The sequence below is a fragment of the Sodiomyces alcalophilus genome, assembly GCF_042370955.1.
Source record: "Sodiomyces alcalophilus JCM 7366 unplaced genomic scaffold ACRALscaffold_6, whole genome shotgun sequence".
NCBI classification, from domain to species: Eukaryota; Fungi; Ascomycota; class Sordariomycetes; order Glomerellales; family Plectosphaerellaceae; genus Sodiomyces; species Sodiomyces alcalophilus.
The window spans coordinates 772,849-787,519 of record NW_027263537.1 but is presented as its reverse complement, the minus strand read 5'-3'; the positions used below and the strand labels follow the sequence as shown (position 1 = coordinate 787,519).

Here is a 14,671-nt window from a genome sequence, read left to right as displayed (position 1 = left end):
CGCCAGACGCCCGGTTCTATCCGCCACCTTGTCGTACAATGTACGTTGTAGGCTGCTCGAAGCGAGGTATTTCAGCCACACGGCCCACACCGGCCACGAGCATTTGCGAACCTGGATTGAAGTACTTCATACGCCTCGAACGCCAGGGCCTTGTTCAACCCCAACGGAATTGTTCTGGAAAACCACCCATCTCCAGGGGAGTTACAACGATAACGGAGAGCTCCATGTACCACCAATCACCTAGTGCTTATTCGCTCTGCGTGCCGACGGGATCTTTGTATCCTCGACGAAGCAGGTACACGTGTACATACATAGAGTGCTGTGATCACATGGCTCAATCGTGGCCAGTTGTCGATCGATCCGGGCTCAAACATCAGGTCCTTTTTATCACGCAATCAGTATCTGATCCGGACTCTCGGGCTACTTTACTTGAACCAACCGTCACTGCTGCGGGTCCAACTCGGCGGTACTTCTTATCAGGTTATCAAAGCTACCCCTCTCATGCAGATCTGTAGGCGATATTACGTAGATGAACCATAACAGGAAGTTCCCCCGGTATCCGCACTAGATGGCACAGTGCGCGGATGAGACGACGATCCACGCCACCGAACGGTGCGCATACAACGTACGAAGTACATACATACACTACGAGGGTATACACTATACAGTGGCTAGACAATGTAGGTGGGCGAACCCAAAGGGCAATGTTGGTCCCGTTGGAAGCCATCGTCGTCGATGGAAAAGAAATCCAGCGACTATGAGTTTATGCTGCTAGCGAGATTATCACAATGAATTAAAGACGGGAAAGATTATGACTCGTGCGATCGTGGCTGGTATCAGATGAGGAGGTTGGCGCCTCTCCGTAGGACGAAGACCCTGCGCATAAAACAAGCAATTGAGCCCGGAGGACGAAGGGACGAAACAAACTCCCATCGGCCCGTGACTCTTGTTGCGACTACTTCGTAAAAAGCCTTTGTGTTGCATCTTGCATTGCTTGCCGCGTGTGGTCTCGTAGACAGATCGCAGATGTACTATTCATATATACACGTGTATAATGTAAAGTTTCCTCCACCTTGCCCACCGCATGTCTCACCTGCGATTCTACTTTGTTCTGATGACCGACCTTTGACGGTTTTGTATTTCGAGGCTCGAAGCATCAGCGCACGTTGTAATACCCCATACATGCCCACCTTAGTCTTGCTGTTCGCGTGGCTATGGAGGCCAGGCACCCACCCTCTTCAATCCTCCCCACGCTTCCCCATGGATCCACCGCGCTATGTGGCACGCACCTAAACGTAAAGTATACCGGTAGCTACGGACAGTGGGCTCATTCACAGGTCGCTGGTTCGCGACTGACTACCCAAGTTATGGAAAGAACATGGATGCTGGCAAGTTTACAGTCTGTATCGTTGTAACTCAACCTTGCCATGTATTGACGATGAGCAGCTGGCGGACACGGCTTGTCCCCTCGGTACAGAAACTTGTTACTGCAGGTGGGGTCCAAGACCTGTCTTAGGTCTATATACGCATTCCTGGGCTGGGTTTATATGAACGACCCAGGACCCGGGAACCAGAGGCAGAGCCATGCGATGAGTTGCGTTTCGGTGTGGAATGTCTGAGTACGTAGGTGGTCACTGGTCGACGGGCGGAATCGCAGAACTACTCCTCCATGGAGCCGGAATTGGTCGGGTAGCTGGCCCCTAAATTAGCTGAGACATTTTGACGGGACTGAGCATAGTTGTAGCTAAGCAACAAGGTCACCAGGCCATAATACTAAAAAATCATACTCAATCACCCGACGTCATGAAAGCCATAGAAGCCACGTCCCGGCCAAGGCGTGACGGTCGTGGCGTGGCGGTTTGCGATAACGTATGTTCAGGAAATCCTAGCTGTGGAGAGCCGAGACGTGCGAAGACAAGGTCTATTGCCTATCGCAACCCGAATCCCTCGGGATGATATTGTGGATGGGACGGTTCCCAGACATCGGCGAACAAGGACGAATATATATAACGTGGCTCCCTTTCATGTAAGAGAATGACGACGCACGACGTTGCTGGTATTTCTAGTATTCTACTCAGCCTCCATTGTAGGCTTCCCAATGGCGAGGGTATGAGACCTGTAAAGTCGTTTTTGAATGCACAATTCACTTTATTTGGCCAGTAGATTCGCCGCCCCCCTCGCCCGGCAGTTTGTGCAATAATTGATTGTGTCGAGTCGTGCGACAGCTGCCGAAAAACAGGGAGCCACGAGCTTCTTGGCGGCTCTGACGGCCAATTTCGACCGACACTTTGACCTTCCTGATTAGGTTGGTGGTGAGACTTGGCAGGCAGGTATCTTATCCGGGGCTGCCGTTTGTCGTGTTCAATGGCAGGTATTCGTACGTTGTACGCAGGTACTTGATTCGTCACTGAACTGCCCTGTCCTTTGTCGTTCCCTTTGGCTTCTCAAGCTCGCTCTTGTTAGGTGGGTCGGCATTCATGTGGGGGCCCGTATCTTTGTACCTACTAGCTCCACCGACTCCCGGTACTAGCCTCGGCGAGTTGTTGAGAGAGCCAATCGCGCAAGGGTTTGAGGCTTGAAGTGCCATAGCTCCTTCCGCGTTTGGGGTTGGAGGTGGAGCCAGCTGAGCGCTCCCTTCCGCCACCAACCACGGCCTTGTCCATTTTCGTCTGTTCCCCGTTATCATGTATCGGGGGATTTTCATACTCGTTCTCCAGCTTGCTTATCCCCCTGTTTCGAAGGTGGAAATGAACAACCGAGCGCAAAGAAGATGGCGAAAGGAACGAGAAGCGATATGATTTCTTGCTCTTCACGGCCTCGACTTATCTCCCCACCAGCTATCATCGTCGTTGATGATATAGGGCGGGATCGAGAGCTCCAAAAGCCCATGTGATTGATACTCGGAGGAGGGTGGAATCCTTCCATGCATGGAAGGTATTCGAGATTCAGATCCCTGCCATCGACACTAGTCCTATCTCGCCATTGATTCGCTTGAGGGATACACAGAGCACAAGAGGTACGGCGCGGTACGTGTGCCACAGACCCGTTGTGGCCGCCTCTCTGTCTATCTTACCGGTGCTTTGCTCGCTCCTGATTGCGCCGGAGTCCTCGACGTGCTTTGTGCCATGTCAGCCTTCAACCTGCCTGTTGCGATCCTAGTGTGGTCCATGCGCCAGGTACATGTACGAATGCCATACACAGTACTTACACTCCCCCGGGGGTTCGTTCTTTCCCTCCACACCTCCTCGGCGCTGCTTGCCATCTTACCCCCTTCCTCTCTTACCCTCGGCCCTTCTTCATAAAAGACCGCTTATCCCACCGGCTCCTTTTACTTCCCTTTTTCCTCCCCTCGTGGCTGCTGATCCCAGTTTCAGACACCCAGTCTGTCCCCTGAGCTCCCAACCTCGACAATTTTAGCTGCGACAGGCCACGAAGAATAAAAATGTCAAAGGAGGACGCCGAACTCGGCGTGGCCCCGGCCCCGCCTCCCCCATATGGCGACGAGAAGGTCGTCGAGCATCGCCCTCACGCTGGCGACGGCGTCATCCCCGAAGACTTCCGTGAGCAGGACTTTTGGACCCGCAACGGTCTGAATCTCCGCTCCTTCACCAAGCGTAAGTCGAATGCTTCCGAAGACGTGTGGCCCGCGAAGCCCCACGCGCCCGCTCATCGTTGGAAAGAAAAAAGCGTTTGTATCCACTGACGTCCAGGCCGCTGACGTCGTTTTCTTTGTCCTAATCTAGGTGACTATGGCACCGGCGATATCGAGCTCGATCGTTCCATGAAGAAGCGCCATTTACACATGATTGCAATCGGTGGCTCCATCGGTGCTGGTTTCTTTGTTGGCTCCGGCTCGGCGCTCACCCGCGGCGGCCCCGGTTCTATCCTCATCTGCTTCTCCATCGCCGGTGTGATGATCTTCAATGTCGTCCACGCGCTCGGCGAACTCGCTGTTATGTATCCCGTCTCTGGTGGCTTCTACACGTACTCGACCCGTTTCATCGATCCTTCCTGGGGCTTCGCCATGGGCTGGAACTACGTACGTCGTCTACTTGGTCCCATTCCGGTTGTCGTGCGTCCGTGCTGACCCTCTGGCCTTTTCTTTCTAGGTTTTCCAATGGCTCATTGTTCTACCGCTTGAATTGACCGTCTGTTCTTTCACCGTCGAGTATTGGCGCAAAGACATCAATCCGGCCGTATGGATCTCGTTCTTCTGGGTTGTCATCATTGTCGTCAACATCTTTGGTACACTTGGCTACGCCGAGGAGGAATTCTGGAGCTCCTGCTTCAAGCTCGCGGCCATTATCATCTTCATGATTATCGCCATCGTTCTTATCAGTGGAGGTGGTCCCGCTGGTGGCCGGTACGATGAATACTGGGGAAGCCGTCTCTGGCACACCCCTGGCGCCTTTCAGAACGGCTTCCGTGGCTTCTGCTCCGTCTTCGTCACCGCCGCCTTCTCATACGCCGGTTCCGAGCTGGTTGGCCTTGCCGCCGCCGAGTCGGCCAACCCCGCCCGTGCCCTCCCCGGTGCCATCAAGCAGGTCTTCTGGCGCATCACCCTCTTCTATCTGGTTGGTCTCAGTCTCGTCGGCCTGCTTGTCAGCTCCAGGGACCCGCGTCTGCTCAACTCCAAGAACCCGTACGCTGAAGGCACATCGCCCTTCGTCCTGGCCGCTTTGGATGCCGGCCTATATGGCTACGACTCGTTCATGAACGTGGTCATTTGCGTCTCGGTCGTCTCCATTGGCGTCTCGTGCGTCTACGGCGGTTCCCGTACCCTTTCGGCCCTCGCCCACCAGGGCTACGCGCCAAGATTCTTCACCTATGTCGATAAATCCGGTCGCCCCCTTGCCTCGGTTATCTTCCTTCTTCTCTGGGGTGGTCTCGCTTACATCGTGCTGGCCGCCGCGGGCAGCATTGTCTTCGATTGGCTCCTGGCCTTGTCTGGTCTCGCTGCTCTCTTCACCTGGGGCTCCATCTGCCTTGTACGTGTTTTCGGTTCCAATATCTGTCCCCCGAATCTTTGCAGCCGTCCCCTAACTTTTGCGGTTACGTATAGGCCCACATCCGTTTCCGCACTGCTTGGATTAGGCAAGGCCGTTCCATGGACCGCATCCCCTTCAAGGCCGCGGGTGGTGTCTATGGCTCGTACCTTGGCCTCCTCCTCTGCTTTATTATTCTTGCTGCCCAGATTTACGTCGCTATCGACTTGGCTCCAAAAGAGGAGGGCGAAGATCCTTACACTCCGGGCGAAAGAGCCGAGCAATTCTTCATGCAGGTTCTCGCGTTGCCCGTCGTTCTCTTGTTCTGGGTCTGCGGTTACCTATGGAAGCGCACTGGCTGGCTTCGCCTTGATCAGATTGACCTCGACACTGGTCTCAGAGAGCATAACTGGGACGAAATCAACGCTCACCGGGCCAAGATTGCCGCCTTGCCCAAATGGCGTCGCGCTCTTCACTCCGTTTTTTAGTGGAGTGCGTCCTGGGTCTGTACTTTCTGCTTCTGAATGCCTGGAGAGTCAGTTTGGCAAGGCCAGCTCACATGGGCCGTGAGCAGATTATCGCATGTTGGGACCCGTTGGATTTGTTGGGTGATTCTGTCTATATGCCTCATATCATTTTCTGCGTCAGTAGAGCTTCCGTAGATACCACTTTATTTCCTGCCACTTCCACCTCGTCTCGTGATCGACATTACTTCTGCGCTATGTTCAAGTCATCGGAAACCCAGATGGTCAAATTTCCTATATTAGTCACGCCATTATTTGTTCTATTATGTTAACTTGGTCCAGTGGATAAGCGCCAATCGCTGTTCCATGCAAGGGTGTCTGGGTCGTTGAAAGTTCATCTTCCTCTGCCGGGAGCCTAGGCCAACGTGGCGAGATGGGGACAAAATAGACACGGGATAGAGTGGGCCTGGAGGGGACGGGGCGGGAGAGAATGATGCCGCCTCGCCTCGGCTGTAGCTTCTTCAGACTCCATCGACATGGGGTCAGCGGCTCACCGACTCACGGACAGACCATACCGCCAAGGAGTTCACGAAAGACGAGGATTTCGTCTCCTTCTTCCATGTCTAACTGCGAAAGACATGTTAGTGTGAGGGTTCCTTCAGAAGGCGTAAAAATAGAACGGAACAAAAAGGCTAAAGCCAGCGGTGAACGTTTTATGAAATGCACGACAGCGGGGACAAACTCACGGTATTCGGGGTAGACGATTCGTGGACGCGCTGCAGCTCGTGCATGAAGCGCAGGGTATCGAAGACGCTGCCGGACCTGTCGCTGAAGATGCGCATGGCGCGGCCGAGGGTGCGGTGTCGGCGGATGGAGAAGCGGATGGCAAAGTTGTCGCTGTCGACGATTTGAAATTGGATGACTTGGGACTGCGGTGGCGGTTGGGATGGCGGGATTGCGGGACGCGTTGTGGAGCGGTTGTGAGGAGGATCAGGAGTCGCCGGGCTAGGACCCGCAGAAGCTGTGGCTGAGGTTGTGGCTGGTGGTCTGGCTTGTGGTGTTTGTGGATATGCGGGACCTGTGGCGGCGTCTTCGGGATTGGTGGCCGGGTCACGGTCACTGGCGGCATGGTGTGGGGGAGATGTTGGTCGGAGTCGGGATTGGTGGAGACCGGCTTCCAAGTCGCGAATGCCCGTGTCAGTTCCAACTCCAAGGTCTGGATGAAGGACGCTCCCCCGAGTCCCCTCGACGACGTCGATATTCTCTCCTCGAATTCCTCTGTTTTCTGTTTCTTGTGTTGTAACCAAGGAGGCGGAATTGTAATTGTTCCCAGCGTTACCCTCGGCAGCTTCCCGCACATTATCGATCGAAGCGTCGTCCAGAGCCTTTAAATCGCGTCTGAGTGGCGAGTTTTGCGGTCTCGTGATGCTTCCTTCATAGCCGATTAGAAATTCATCGGCAAGAGCAGAATCGGCAAGGGCTTCTTCAATTCCACTGATTTGCGAACTGGCATCGACGTCGAGCCACGAGGGCAGCCTCCCATCTCTACGAGGAGAGGTTACTGGCGAGCTCCATGCAAAGCTGGCATCCATATTCGTGTGGCCCTGTGAACTTTGAAGATATAGGTTTGCATGTGATGTTTGGGGGGAGAAGCTAGAAGTAGATTGTGAGGAAAGTAAGGCTAGTGATGATACGACCAAGACCGGAAAGAAACCGGAAGGGAAGGTGCAATGTCTCTTTTGCTACGAATAAGTGGTTGAACTTGGCGTGGAAGGAGTGAGAGCCCGGTTAATATGACAAAGGGGACTCTTTCAACCCGGAACCATGGTAAACGCGTTACCCCATTCCGGCATGTCCTGGATAAACAAAGAGTCAAGACGTGGCAGTGATATTAAAGTGGGAGATATGGTAGACTACAAAACCCCTGAATTCCGCTTGATGCTTGATATCTTTTCGTCTTCTCTCAGGAATAGTATAATATAACCAAACCCACTGGGTTTAACAATCTCAGACTCTCAGCCATGTTGTCAAATATCACCTCAGACCCTCACTACACGACCAGACTCTACCATATACCTCAACATACCTGACCACACGCGAGCCCCCTCTGCCTTCCGAGTATACTCCGAGTCAGGGGCAGCATGTATCGGGTTACCGTAGAGACCCATCCAACCCCTACCAGGAGACCTTGGAAGTGTCTCAACATCACCCACGATGAAAAGGTACGACTTTTGTCGCGTCATGGCGACGTTGAGGCGACGGAGGTCGGCCACAAAACCCGGACCCGTGTCGGCATTGACCGTCATGATGAACACCACGATATCAGCCTCGCGGCCTTGGATGGCGTCAATGGTGTATACCGGGATCTTGGCCAGACACTCATCCTTCTCGAAAAGGCTCGAGACATGAGCACGGTTGCTTCTATAAGGGGTGATCACGGCAAAGTCACTCGCCTTCACCTTGCCGTGAGTCCCATGCAACACGGCTCGAATAAGCCGAGACGCCACCGATGCTTGAACCGGGTTATATCTCGACGTGCCACTCTTCTCGCATATGGAGCCTTCAACGTGCAGGAACAACGGCTCGAGCGTGCCAGGCCGGGAATGCTTGTTATATGTTCTGCTAACCCAGTCCTCGACGGCGAGGCCGACCGGGTGATGGTCCTCGTTGGTCTCGACACCGTAGCTAAACCGACCCCTGAGCTCGGGGTACACATTGTGGAGCGAAAGGTCGAACATGCCGATGGCCATGCGGAGTTGGGTGTGGAGAGCGTACATGGGCCAGCCCGAGCGGAGTGCAAATTCCAGGATCGAGATACTTCCATCCTCGGAGAAGCGGTTGAGGTGGTGGCCGCTTGCGTCCACGTCACCGGCGGACATGACCGTTGGAGGGAGCTGCTTGGGGTCCCCTGCCATGACGAAAGGCCGACAGCTGTTGCCCCAGACGACAAGGGCATCTGTACGATCCATGGCGCCGGCCTCATCCACGGCGACGGCCCGCGCTCTCGTTTTGAAGCGTGTATAGGGTTCCGAGGTGGAGGCAAACGGGGTTGTGCAGACGACGTCGGCGCGCATTACCAGGTTGATCATGACTTTGCAGAGATCCGATCTGTTGATTTTAGGCCCCTTTCCGCGTTCCTTCCCCTGTTGACGGATGCAGTTGTCGATTTCACCGAGTGACTTGTTCTTTATAATCTCGCGTCGCATGGATACCAGAACATACGGATCACCCTCGCTAGGAGGCGGGATGCCGGTGCGGGTAATACCAAAGAGCCTGGCCATCCACCAAGCCACAGAGAGGTTCGGTGACCACTTCGTGCCGTTCGAGGTATTCTTTCCGTGGTCAATGCCGTTCCATAACCGATGGTTTCCGCGGCAGAGTTCGACAAAGGCCGTAATCTCGTCCTGTATGTTGTAGGCCCTGATGACGAGCAGCGGTTTGTAGACTCGCGGCGTCGGCTCTTCGTACGATACACCCTTGTCGGCGATGGTACAGCTGAGATTGTAAATGCGCTCTGCCATGTTGCTGACGGCGACGTTGGTTGGGGCAGACGCGAATATCTTTTTCAACTGCGGATTAGCGCACATGATGAGGACTACAGCTGCCAGGCATTGGGTCTTGCCCGAACCAGCGAACCCCAGGATGCCGACAATGCCGAGGGGTACAGCGCTGATGTGATCCCGGAACCGCTGCCGGTCCTGTGGCAGGGCACAATCGACCAGAGCATTGGCAAGAGAGGTGTGTGGCGTGCTGAGAAAGTTATGGACCGGTAGCTGGGGCCCTTGAGATCGATCCGGGGCACCAGGTGACAGTCGTTTCATCATCTGACAGGTCGTCCAGAAGCCATTGCCCATCATGAAATCCCGCAAGAGGCTCTGGGGGATTGTGTAATCCTTTCCCTCGCGGTGATTCTGGTGGAGGGCTGCCACGGCGGTGACGCGGGCCATGGCCGTCTGGCACACGTCGTCGAATCGGAGAGAAGCAAAGTCCTAATATGCCTCTGTCTCCATTTTCAACACGGCCTCGGCGAAGCTGGACGCCATGTTGTACGAGTCCAGTCTCTGAATCCAGGCCTTTTTCTTGGACATGGCTGCCGTCCTTTTCATATCGACCTGGAATACAAGTCGGGCGTCCGCACCCTGGAGGCAAGGAGGGGGGCGACCATCTGACTCCAGGCCAACAAAGTTTGCCCAGAGTTCACATTTCTTTGTCCCTTCCTCGTCGAGTTTATCATCTAGCGAGAGGCCTTTCTGCTTGTCATCGGGTTCTTGTAGGACGAAGTGATCCCCGTCTTGTGTGAATAGGTCACATTTGGTGACAAAGTCCTTACTTAACAGGGTGATTTTCACACTGGTTTCTTCCCTGCGAGCCAGGCGGCTCCAGGAGGTTCCAAATTTGGATGACTAGAGGCGGACCACAGTTAGAACTCGGCTGGTCAGTTTTGGTCGATAGTCATACGGGTAACATCGTAACATGGGAAACATGAGTATCGGACCGGTCACGTCACATACCAAGGCGTTGAAGCCTAGCGGAGTAATGTAGATGTCAGCGAGCGCATTGGGCTTATCCACATTGCCATTCACGACGATGGCGGCCTTGAAAAATGAGCGCGAGATCTCGCTCGCATCCTGCGCCAACTGGAACACGTCCTGGGCCTGAGACTGGGAAAGAGCGGTCAACATGTGATGGTCAGACTCAAAGCTAACCTTGCCTGTAAACTGATGTCCACTGTTTTTGGGGATTTCCGATTTGTAGCGTCGCATGCTCCAAGAGTACCTGAACATTGAGAGAAAGTTAGTCTTGGGTGATTGAGCTGGTGGGAGACGTGGAAGGTCAACCTACGTCTTGGTATAGGGGTACTCAAAAGGCGGCGGCATCAGAGGAAGAGAACCAAGAAGGTTGCGGGCGGCAGCATTAGCGAGAAAAGTAAACTCCCGCTGTGCAAGGATCGAAGTCAGTGAGCGAAATCCTGCAATCGGAGCGTCCTCGTTGAGCCATGACATTATCTCCTTGCTGTCGTTGAAAAAAGGCATAGCGAAGCCTTCCACTCCGATTTCCTTTCCCGGCTCCAGCTGGACGGTGATGAGGACGAATGGGAGGTCAGTATTGTCAATATCATCACCACTGTCAGGAGCCAGCCGTGTGTGGATTTCCGGTGGAAGTGGCCGAGACGAGACCTGGAAGCCATCTCGGGGAAAGGTGACGCGAATAGAATAATTATTGGTCACGGCGCCATCACTGGGCCGGTGACGATGCCCGAAACCGGGACTGTCGCTTGTGAGAAACGAGAGACGAAAGCCAAACGTCGGACTCGAGTCGCTGGCGAGATGGCTAAGCAGGCGAACGTTGACGGGATCGACAGCACCGGGCAATATTTCATTCCCGCCGATGGTTTGTGGGCCTTTCTCAGTATCGTAATACAAGGCAGCAGCGAATGCCTCGCTTTTGAAGAGGATGGGAGCGAAACTCGACATGGTCAGATAGGAATCGGAGGTTCTCAGGGCATGGCTGATAATCTCGGGCGGCGTGAAGGTGGGCAGCGAAGACGAAGGGTGAGGCTGAGTGCGGCAACCTGGGGTGTTGTGGAGGAAGCTGGAAGGGGAAAAATTCAACCTACGTCAGGTAGTTACGTACCTAGGCACCTGAAGTTCAGAGTCACGCAGTAATGGGGGCATAGCCCTGACGGTTTGATGGTGTTGGGTTATGACCCAGGTATGAAGTTGAAATATCCAGGAATGGTAAGCTACAAAATACAACCTGTCACCTACGTACAGTACCTTCTTACCTAGGTAGCTTAGACCCAAGATAACTATATATAAAGTTAGTCAAGGGATAGGAAAAGAAAAAAAGTGCGTTTCTTTTATTAATTCTTAAAAAAGAAAAAGAAGAAGAACAATGTGACTCAGAATTAAAACGTGTACTAACCATAGGGCCTTCTCACCTTCTCGCAGTGGCAGATAATGACCATCCGAACGACCTCGACTCGGACAACCATGAAAGAATGGAATGGCCAAAGAAAAAGATATCTAGAGGCTGTGTAATAGATCTACAACATGGTCTTGTGTGTTTGATGTCTTCCAAGAAATTCTGGTTGTTATTACGAAGTAGAGTGACGAGTTACCCGCGTTTATTCTCCCAACAACCCCTTAAATTTAGTTACATCTGATCTGCCCTTCTTAGAACCCGCTTATAGCCTTAAGAAAAGCAGCGCCATTTAGCGCCATCGAGTCTCCCGCCTAACAGTATATGCTGGATAAGTCTACGCATAGATTCATATAATTTCCACTGTGTAGTCGGGACTGCTTATTGGTTTAATCGGACCTTGCGAGTTGGAATGCACTTTGGGAAGGCCTGAAATACTAGCCGCCGAACACCGCTGCTTGGTTCCGTGGGCGGAAAGAACATCACCGAATCTGTCGACCATAGACGAGTCGACCTGCGCTAGGCAAGCGAATTTACTTAGCGCACCCCGTGACGCAAGTTCAGTGAAGACCAGGAACAGGCCAAGTCGTGCTTAGTAATGGCTGTCTCGGGAAAAGGCGTTGGTGGCTGATGGACGTCGTTGGATAATTAACTGCCGTAGCATGAGCGGCAGAGAAAGACATGCGTCCCCATGTACGACGCGGCGAATCAAGTACGAGGTGCTTAATACAACAATAATGCACGATAGTCGCCAACCCCACGGGCTGACCTGGCTGTACAGTCTGTATTCTAAACTTGTGCCGTATGTTTCTGATCGTACAGAGAATCCAGGACATAATTTTACATGAGAAGACGCGAAGGGGAAGAGGACGGGCGAACCTTTCCCAGGTGATGTCCATGGTTCAACTTACGAATACAGCATCTGATGCGTACCACTGACACTTGAAATCCTGACTGCAGATTCTCATTCTCGCCCACACCAACATTGAACATCCCATCCCGGACCCATCATTCCTTCACAAAGAAACTGGGGTCATCGATGGGGTAAGAAGACGCGAGGGGAAAGTAGATATTCTGCTTAATAATTACAGTCGCTAGAGGAGCCCCGCTTCTCCACCCCAGCAAGGTAGGCAGGCGCTAATAAAAGCTAGTAAAGCTTGAATGAATTTCGCAGTGTCGCTTGGCAGGACCCACTTTAAACCCCCCTGGCTTTCCCGGCTCCCCGCCTTCTTCTATTTCTTAGCCGCATGTTTACTAAGTACATGGACTCGGCACTTGCGGTTGGCCCTAAAATTCCACCACTCTTTTCCCCCACGCAACGCGTCAAAACCCCGACCTCGTTGACCGTTGGTTCGTGATCTTGACCACGAGATCATCTGGGGTGAATAGTGCCAACCTGGATCTCCCTACCAAGAATCCGGGGATGCAGAATCAGACACGGTGATGACCGGGGAAGGCGGGGAGAAAACGACAAAGTGTGCAACCCTGTCGCCATACACGAATCATCATGGATTCGCAATCATCACCCAGGCCCATGGCATCCCTGACGCGTCCTGCGTAGGCCGCTCTCTCTGCAGGTGGCTTTTGCACATGGCTCCCCGGCTTCGTTACGTCCCTCTTCCTTTTTTCCCTCTCCCTCCGAACCAAGAACATTGCAAAGCTGCATCTACCCGTATCTCACCTTGACACGACAGGTCTAGGCGCACGTGGTCAGCGTCATCCCAAAGTCATTCCCACCAGACAAACCACCAGGAACACGACACCGGCCGGACAGACGGATGGCTGCCGAATCATTGCCAATAGTACGATGGAACTTGTTCGTACAGATTCGTTTCCGGGCGCAAAAAGGAATGCAAACAGAATACGCATGTACTGTACAGTGCCAAAGCGTAGAGGGGCCAGGGCCAGGGCCAGGGCCAGGGGGGAGATCATGTCAGGCGGGATGGAATCTCTTCTCTGTCGACGAATCGGAATGAGCTCGATTGGCCAAGGGAGCGTTGAGGTTTCTTGGTATATTCCGCCGCACCATCGGAAAGGAATAAAGCTACTGCACCTGGGTGACACCCGGTCTTGGCTACCTTTTCCCCCCCGCACGACATCAATTCCGTCACAACTTGCTCGACATGTTTCTCTTTTTTCGTTTCCGCCCTCTATCCAGGACTGGAATGGAATCTTATGATTCCACCCATGGCAGCCACACGCCTGCAATGGACCATTAACCCGTGGCCTTTGAACGAACACCGACTCTGACGAATCATGCCTGTCTCTCCCTTGGCCCGTTCCTTCGGCCTTTGGTCTCGTTTCTCTGACCGCTGTCTCAATACGTGGACGAGGCTAATCCTCGTCGTTGAACCCGCCGTCCCCCTATAGCGATGTATAGTGTTCCGCGAATTGCCGCCGGGCTGAGAACGACCTATAGTCTTACACACCGAGGAGGCTGGCAAATACTTCTTCCCCGGTCGTCTGCTTTCCCTTCAGGCCGTCAGTGGTCACATCTTATTCGTACACTTGAATACAGAAAGCCCGGGACGACTTTACCAAGACATGAATTCCACACGGCATGGCCGTCTCTCTATCCCCCTCTTGTTATTGGGGGGAATATCATATGCACTGATGCAGCGACGCCAGCCCAATTTCCCCTTCTAGAATACGCCACGCTTTCCTATTCCCCCGTCTTTCTTACTTTGTACTGTTTCTTTCTGAACCCCCAACAATTATGACCTGGCGAAAGGATTGGCCACGGGTGATTCCACATCAGCCACCCTTCCAAAGTATGTTTTCTTATGTGGGTAATCAAGGGTAATCAAGCAGGAATAGCGTGCGCCGTCTGGCGTACACGTACACGTGTGGTGTAGCCCGCCCTGATGCAACATGGTTCTTGGACCTCATGGTCGGGGAACTTCAAAAGGAGGACCACGGCGAGCTTCGCTTCTATTTCTTGGCCGCCGGGGTAGCCCCCCCTTTTCCCCCCGTTCTTCAGACCTTGACACAATGCCGAGGAGACGGTAGCTACTTACGGAGCGCATCGAATGCACCACACTACTGCTTCTGTGCTTGGCAGCCTTTCAAAGACAAGGGTTCAATCCAGGGTTCGAGGAGCCTAAAGAAAAAACGAGGGAAGAGACATAAGCTAGGCGGAGAATGGCGCTCGAGTAGGAGCTCGTGCATCCATACATAAGAGCGAGGCCATCCGCGTCATTGATCTGGCTCTACTCGCGGTGATTTGCGTAGCTCTTCACCCAGCTCCCATCACTTTTCCCCCTTCATCCGCCCGCCTCTTCTTTTCTCCTAAAGCCCCTA

General features: G+C 53.4%; 5 protein-coding genes across 5 annotated transcripts; 2 read left to right on the top strand and 3 right to left on the bottom strand.

Annotated features, from left to right (window-relative positions):
* Positions 1 to 2,070: 2,070 nt before the first annotated feature.
* ACRALDRAFT_209586 (uncharacterized protein) lies at positions 2,071 to 2,889 on the bottom strand (the record flags this gene model as incomplete). The annotated part of the gene is made up of 5 exons (XM_071022749.1): positions 2,071 to 2,116; positions 2,148 to 2,318; positions 2,409 to 2,453; positions 2,515 to 2,669; positions 2,707 to 2,889. The coding sequence occupies 5 exons, from the start codon at positions 2,887 to 2,889 to the stop codon at positions 2,071 to 2,073; spliced, it is 600 nt and encodes a 199-aa protein (XP_070873167.1).
* Positions 2,890 to 3,351: 462 nt separating this feature from the next.
* ACRALDRAFT_1081302 (uncharacterized protein) lies at positions 3,352 to 5,680 on the top strand. Its single transcript, XM_071019130.1, has 4 exons — positions 3,352 to 3,614; positions 3,744 to 4,039; positions 4,110 to 4,988; positions 5,063 to 5,680. The coding sequence occupies exons 1-4, from the start codon at positions 3,443 to 3,445 to the stop codon at positions 5,471 to 5,473; spliced, it is 1,758 nt and encodes a 585-aa protein (XP_070873166.1). The 5' UTR covers positions 3,352 to 3,442; the 3' UTR covers positions 5,474 to 5,680.
* A 53-nt stretch (positions 5,681 to 5,733) lies between these two features.
* On the bottom strand, positions 5,734 to 11,444 carry ACRALDRAFT_1081301 (uncharacterized protein; the record flags this gene model as incomplete). Its single annotated transcript, XM_071019129.1, has 7 exons — positions 5,734 to 6,076; positions 6,196 to 7,053; positions 7,663 to 9,402; positions 9,961 to 10,225; positions 10,292 to 11,021; positions 11,235 to 11,258; positions 11,375 to 11,444. 7 exons carry the CDS (start codon positions 11,442 to 11,444, stop codon positions 6,008 to 6,010), a joined length of 3,756 nt encoding a protein of 1,251 aa, XP_070873165.1. The 3' UTR covers positions 5,734 to 6,007.
* A 618-nt stretch (positions 11,445 to 12,062) lies between these two features.
* On the top strand, positions 12,063 to 12,570 carry ACRALDRAFT_209583 (uncharacterized protein; the record flags this gene model as incomplete). Its single annotated transcript, XM_071022745.1, has 6 exons — positions 12,063 to 12,083; positions 12,120 to 12,151; positions 12,196 to 12,271; positions 12,332 to 12,415; positions 12,463 to 12,497; positions 12,546 to 12,570. 6 exons carry the CDS (start codon positions 12,063 to 12,065, stop codon positions 12,568 to 12,570), a joined length of 273 nt encoding a protein of 90 aa, XP_070873164.1.
* Positions 12,571 to 12,694: 124 nt separating this feature from the next.
* ACRALDRAFT_209582 (uncharacterized protein) lies at positions 12,695 to 14,621 on the bottom strand (the record flags this gene model as incomplete). The annotated part of the gene is made up of 16 exons (XM_071022744.1): positions 12,695 to 12,730; positions 12,768 to 12,856; positions 12,898 to 13,007; positions 13,078 to 13,153; positions 13,186 to 13,418; positions 13,469 to 13,521; positions 13,557 to 13,573; positions 13,623 to 13,735; positions 13,801 to 13,843; positions 13,929 to 13,981; positions 14,055 to 14,092; positions 14,125 to 14,198; positions 14,243 to 14,270; positions 14,362 to 14,433; positions 14,497 to 14,578; positions 14,611 to 14,621. 16 exons carry the CDS (start codon positions 14,619 to 14,621, stop codon positions 12,695 to 12,697), a joined length of 1,128 nt encoding a protein of 375 aa, XP_070873163.1.
* Between the last annotated feature and the right edge of the window lie 50 nt (positions 14,622 to 14,671).

What these genes read in the sequence shown, in the direction of transcription:
- ACRALDRAFT_1081302 (XM_071019130.1), top strand. Translation starts at nt 3,443, where the DNA reads ATGTCAAAGGAGGACGCCGAACTCGGCGTGGCCCCGGCCCCGCCTCCC. An exon ending in TCTCCGCTCCTTCACCAAGC is followed by an intron (nt 3,615 to 3,743) that starts GTAAGTCGAATG and finishes GTCCTAATCTAG; the next exon opens with GTGACTATGGCACCGGCGAT. An exon ending in CCTGGGGCTCCATCTGCCTT is followed by an intron (nt 4,989 to 5,062) that starts GTACGTGTTTTC and finishes GGTTACGTATAG; the next exon opens with GCCCACATCCGTTTCCGCAC.